The sequence below is a fragment of the Orbicella franksi genome, chromosome 3 (assembly GCF_964199315.1).
Source record: "Orbicella franksi chromosome 3, jaOrbFran1.1, whole genome shotgun sequence".
Classification (NCBI taxonomy): domain Eukaryota; kingdom Metazoa; phylum Cnidaria; class Anthozoa; order Scleractinia; family Merulinidae; genus Orbicella; species Orbicella franksi.
The window spans coordinates 30,591,782-30,597,845 of NC_138147.1; the positions used below are offsets into that span (position 1 = coordinate 30,591,782).

At 49.0% G+C, this 6,064-nt stretch overlaps 2 protein-coding genes across 2 annotated transcripts; both read left to right on the forward strand.

The window, feature by feature from the left end:
- The first annotated feature begins 329 nt into the window (after positions 1 to 329).
- On the forward strand, positions 330 to 2,217 carry LOC145481944 (uncharacterized). The gene has a single exon (XM_081460519.1). The coding sequence runs from the start codon at positions 330 to 332 to the stop codon at positions 1,695 to 1,697; it is 1,368 nt and encodes a 455-aa protein (XP_081316645.1). The 3' UTR covers positions 1,698 to 2,217.
- A 625-nt stretch (positions 2,218 to 2,842) lies between these two features.
- LOC145481945 (uncharacterized) lies at positions 2,843 to 4,652 on the forward strand. The gene has a single exon (XM_081460520.1). The coding sequence runs from the start codon at positions 3,456 to 3,458 to the stop codon at positions 4,650 to 4,652; it is 1,197 nt and encodes a 398-aa protein (XP_081316646.1). The 5' UTR covers positions 2,843 to 3,455.
- Positions 4,653 to 6,064: the final 1,412 nt, after the last annotated feature.

The window sequence follows — 6,064 nt, forward strand, 5'->3', positions numbered from 1 at the left end:
CCAAGGGGTTGGTTTATTTGTGTTTCCAACTGTCTATACAAATATTTGTCGAACAGACCGTCTATTTCTTTTGCCATTCTTTCTAAATTATAATGCCCTGGGGGTAGTTTACTAACTGACAAAGCTTTATCTTTGTTTTTATCCCCCAAGGAGGCCGAACCTTCTTTCTTCAAAGTGTCCCAGCTGTTGTACAAACTGCAAGAAATGAGTTTCATGAAATGCACTTTCGGTATCGGTTTTTCAAAATATATTGTCCCTCCGTTCTGTTGCGTGACAATAGTGAGAACAACCATTTTCATATTGAACAAATAAAATTGTGGTCAAATAAAATGGCCAATTTGTGGAGTGGTCCTGCGTTAAAAAAAGCGGAGGCGGCGAAGAAAAAGGCGTGGACAAATTTTTTAAACCGCTTCCCCAAAGCGGACAAAAGCCGGTTCGTTTCGCAAGGAAGCGTCGACGAGAAAAATAACGTGACCGCGGAGGTGTTTTTCAAAGAAAGCGAAGACTCTTTTCAAAGCGTCTTCGGTTCAGATAGAAAATATTGGAGCGCGGAAATGAAAGAGGCGCTTGGTTTGGGAGACAGCGGTGGTTTTCCTTATCAATTGTCGCCCCTCGGTTCAAAAATTTCATTGGCCATCCCTGCGGTACCTTTCGACGGCAAAGCGCCAAGCTTGAAAAAAATATTCAACGACGCAATCCAAATCTACGTCACGCCTGACCAATATTTCACGACAAAATTCCGAGAAATATTTCAAAAAACCAAACTCAGGCACACTTCTGCAGTCGAATCAAAACACTGGTTAGGAGGGCCAGACATGAAATACTGGCCGCAACAGCTCAACTTCGCGGTTTTCTGCGCGACACAAGGTTGCGGAGTTTCTCGCGAAATCTTTGACAGCGGGATGAATCTCCCCCCGCAGATAAGAGCTTTCTACAAATTCCACGTATATTTCACGGTCAGGCGCATTTTGTTCCAGCTAGGAGGAATTCAGAGCATGAGCGCTTTGCCCGGAGACCCGCCTTTCAACCAATACAATAATCATTATGACGTTGCTTCGTACAAAAGGATATGCAACGAGTTCGGTATAGATCCGTCGAGTGATTTCCGCTACACGCACGGGGAAAACCACGGTCTGGGAAGCGTTTACGTCTGTGCGAGCGGCGCGTCGAAAACTGACTACCTACACCCGGGACGGAACAAATTCAGCGATGAAGGCGGCAAAGCGATTCAAGTGAACCAGATTTATTACATCGAGCCGGGGGTCGCTTCTAAGACCCAATCGGACTGGTTCGCGCCAAACACAGCATCAGGTTTGACGCAGGCGGGCTTGGCGCGAATCAACCAGTCAATCGAGGCTTTCGTTTACTGCATCCTGGGCGCGCAAGTCAACGTCCGCAGCAGCATTCTTGGTTCTGGCGGTCGAGCAAGAGAAGCCCAGAGCGAGTTCCTGGTGTTGATGGAAAGCGCGATCACACAGCCCGACCTGGCCGCGAGCGTGCAAAGGTACCAGCTCGCGGTGGACCAAGCGAAGGTCAGGCTCAATCTCGCTGTAGCCCCCATGGCCTGGCTCATGCCCGCGCAAATGATAATCAACACCGCAAGCACAATCGGCTACAACAACAAAGCTGAAACAGGCGGTCTCTGGTATGAAACTGGGAGTGAACAACGAGGTAAACCCGGACACAAAAAAAGCTAGGCTTAAAATCATGGCAGGCGGCCCGTCAAAAATTAACGCTCCCAATAGCCACCCATCCAACCCGATACACAAAGCCGCAACAGCCGAATCAAAAAAACCAGCTTCAACCGAAACTCAACAAGCGCAGCCAACGGCAGAAAAAATAGAGCCCACGGCTCAAGATAAAACACCGCAACACGAAATTAACAAAACAGCTGTCATTGTCGGTGTAGTTGGATTATCGGCGTTGCTGTTCATGGCTTGGCGGTAAGTCAACGCTGCTTCTTAAAATATTGTTCGAACAAAAAGGCCACCGCGGCAAGAATGAGCAGCCAGGTGTGCTCGGCCAGAAATCCGACGACTTGGCCGGCGGCTTTGAACAGGAAACTCACGATCGAGCCAATCAGCCCGGGCAGCAGAGAACCGAGTTTCGCGGCAATATCTTTGAGGCCATTTCCCAAAGCTTTGCCGGTGGCTTTCAAACCTCTGGTGAGGACCCCGATGACAGCTCCGATTGTGGTCCCGGTGGCGAAAAGAATAGCGGCCAATGTCACGCCATGTTTTTTAAGATCTCTTCGACCCTTTCCAAGAGAGGCCGCCCTCTTTCCCTTTCCGCGATCTGAGTTTGCAAACGCGCGATCTCCTCGTTTCTTTCCGCCACCCTCTCTCTTGCATCTTCTTTGTCAGAGGGCGAGGCATTCTCATCTTGGATGATTGCCTGGTCTTCCTCGTTTTGGCGCTGCAGCTCGCTTTCCTGCTCTTTCAGGTTATCCAAAGGTTTTGTTTGGTTGTACCTTTCTTCCATGGCGTTCGTTTCACTTTCTTTTGCAGCGATGCTGGCCCTGAGTCTGTTTACCTTTTCTTGTTCTTTTTCTATGTTTCTTGCTTTTTTTGTTAGCGAGTCCAAGTCTTTTTTCTTGTTTTCAAGGTCGTTTTGATAGTTCTTTTTCAGTTCTTTGAGCCTACGCAGCTCTGCTTCACTTTCAAGATTCGAACCATGTTCATCCTGAATGTCATCAATCTTAGCGTCGGTTTGTTCGATTTTACTTCTCAGAACTTCCAATTCTTTCTTTTCTTCTTCTCTTTGCGAAGCGAGTTTTTCCGCCTGTTGTAGTTGCTTCTCTGCCTCTTTTTGTCTTTTTTTCATTTCTCTGATGGTATCCCGGTCTTCTTCAATGACATCTGGAGCTCTTGGCCCAATTTTGTTTTCAAACCTGTCTAAAAACTTTGCGTGAAGTTTATCCCGTCATCTTTCATAATCTTGTACTCACCTCCACCCGTACCTAATGCAACAATTTTACCCTTGGTTTTCCCTTTGGTGCCTTTCATAATTGCAAAACTACTCTCTTTAAAGTTGGTAAATACTCTTTTTAACCGGTCTATGACAAATTCCCTTTCAAAATCTGGTTCAAGTAAAGGGATATCTTTTCCAAAAAATGATGTCTCGGCATAAGAAGTGTCAGGCAGGCCGGACTGCTCGGGCCCCATAAAAGACATTTCCGTTTGTTCACCCTCGTGGTAGGGGGCGCCAGGTTGGTAGGGAGTGGACCTACCGACTGGTTTAAAAGGTTGGGTTATGTTAACCTCTTGTGCGTCATTTTCGTTGTCGAGCTTCTTGTCAACATCTGGATCTTTGTAAGCAAAGTCGTCACCGCCTTCCGCCATAGCGATATATTGCAAGCCTGTTATTTTTTTAATTAGAAAATAATCGCCGGAGTATTATACAATGTCAGTTCCAGAGAACCTTCGCGCAACGTACAGCAAAAAACATTACTCGCCATGCAGGCCGAGCGCGCGGTCAAGCGGATCACATTTTCCCGCACTGAAGCCAACCCCGGCGATACGCTGTATGTTTCAGTGCCCAAGCTGAACGTGAACGAGGTTCTGGTGCCAGGCTCGCTAGCGCTTGTCTTTGACATCGACCTTTCTGGAGGGCACGCCAACAACTTCCTTGTCCAGAACGTCACGTGGGCGCTCTTTGACAGGCTTCACATAAAGTTTGGAGGCACCACCCTGCAAGACACGGTCGGCTACGGCATCTACAAAATCTCTGAGGACCTCTTCCTTTCGCAGGAAGAGCGAGACAATAGGATTCTCGAAGGGATTCAGAGCGAGGATCTGTGCAAGATCCGCTCAGGCGCGGGAGACAAGAAAACCTCTGGCGTCGACGCTGAAAACAAGCTGAATGAGGTGTACGGGCGCAAGTACCGGATCAGGCTAGACCATCAGATCCTAACCGATCACGGCGTTTTCTACCCCCAGGCCCTTTACAACGACCTCACGTTCGAAGTAACCCTTGCTGGAGCTGAACATGTGGTCAAAGGCTCCGATACAACCCAGCTGAAATACAAGCTAACCAACATCCAGCTCGAGTACGAAATGATCCGCAGCAAGACTCTGGCGGACGAGGCGTACAGCACCTACTCCAGCGGAAAAGAGTTCGCCTATGACAACGTGATGCGTTTCAAAGTGGTGCCCTTCAAAAAAGACACCAAAACGCGGGTCGACATCAAAGTCAATGCCCAAAAAAGGTCGCTAAAAGCCCTCCTGCTGCTGTTCATAGAGCCTTATACCGATGGAACCAGAGATTCGGAAAAATACATCTTCCCAGATCTGACGAAAGTCAGCGTGATGATCAACAGCTCCCCCAACATGATTTACAACAACGGCGTTGAAGGCAAGGACATGTGGGAAGAGGCCCAACGCTTCTTTGTGAAGGAAAAAAATAAAACCGAGCACATGGATGCGACAAAGTTTTACACCGGAGATAATTTCGGGCTTCTGGTCGATATGCGCACCATGGCAGACCAAGACATGCACGGAAGTGGGAAGCGCCTTGTGAACAATACCGATGGTGTCCAGCTGGAAATCGAGAGGAAAGCCGAAGGCTCAGGCAACGTGAACTGTCACGTATTCGTCATCTCCGACTCCCAGTGGAATATTATGAACAGACAGCATGAAGATGTACAGGATTGAATATGAACATGGACCCCAGCAAGATACCCTTCAACGCTCTCATCGTGGGTCCGACCAATTCAGGCAAATCCAGGTTCGTGGTGGACCAGCTCCACGGCCCTTTCCGGGGCAAGTTCGATTACATCGTGCTCATCTGCCCTACCTTCACGCACAACAAGACCTACCACCGGCTTGGCGAAAACGATCCAAGAATGGATGTGATAGTCTGCGAGCAGCACACCGTGGAAAAGTGGTTGAAGTTCGTGAGATGTCTTTCCGAGGGTACCAACACGTTCATAATCCTCGACGACTGCGCGGCCTCCAAAGACGTGAAAGGGCATACAGGCAAGCTGGTGAATCTCGCCTTTTCTGCCCGGCATATGGGCATCAGCGTTTGGGCGCTGACCCAGAAGTTGACCGGCATTACATCTTCCTTCCGGGAGAACGTGGCGACGATCATCCTCTTTTACACCCCCTCGGCCAGGACAACGAAAGCCATCTTCGATGATTACGCCGGCGAGCTCTCCCCGGATGAGTACAAAGGTCTGGTTTCAAAGCTGAAAGAACGAAAGTTCTCTTATCTTGTGTTCTCGCTTCGCCACCCCTACGGGGTAAAGTTATTTGAATAAAAAAATGAAAGTTGTATATAGCCTTCCACAATGGCTGGAGAAGACGCCGCGTTAGCAGACGTTATGAACCTTCTTCAAACCGAGCCCGAGCCGAGTCCAGCAGGTGGCGTCGTTCCAACCGCTGGATCTGACATTCCCGCTCTTCGCGAGCAGCTGGCCGTGCTGGTGTCCACAGGTAAAGCCAAAGAGGCCATCGGAGTGCAGCTAACCCACGAGCAGGTGAGGCGCCTGAGCGACAAAGAGGTCGAGAAATACACCAAATGCTACGAGACGTACGTGGGCTCAAAGACAACGGAAAGCCTGATCGACAGCTTTATTTTTCTTGCAACCAAAGTGGTCGGAATGACTGTCAAAATCAAAGACATCGACGCTTATCAGAAAGAGCTCAGAAACGACTACATCTTGAACAAAGAGCTCTCCAATCTGGCCGGCAACCTTGCTTTGAAGTGCGGCCGGTTTCTTGCTGCGGCCAACGCGGCGCTGATCACCACAAAACATATTGATTTTACTCCACAGTTGCCGGAAGAGAGCCACCCTTCTCCTGATGAACACGGTTATCCGCTTGAGAGCGTTGATGAAGTACCCGGCTCAGCAACTGTAGAATAACTGGTCACCATTCATTAACAACTGCTGAGGGCTTACCGACAAATTGTTAACAATTAAACTTTTTTCATTTACTTATGATACGGTTCGCTTCAGAATGTCAACCGCACAATCCGAGAGCGCGCCTGCCGTCACTGCGCCTCAGGTCGAGACCAAGACAGCACCTGCCGCCGATGTCACACAGTAAGCGACAACTCCGAC

Coding starts and splice junctions, on each gene's coding strand:
- LOC145481944 (XM_081460519.1), top strand. CDS start 330: ATGGCCAATTTGTGGAGTGGTCCTGCGTTAAAAAAAGCGGAGGCGGCG.
- LOC145481945 (XM_081460520.1), top strand. CDS start 3,456: ATGCAGGCCGAGCGCGCGGTCAAGCGGATCACATTTTCCCGCACTGAA.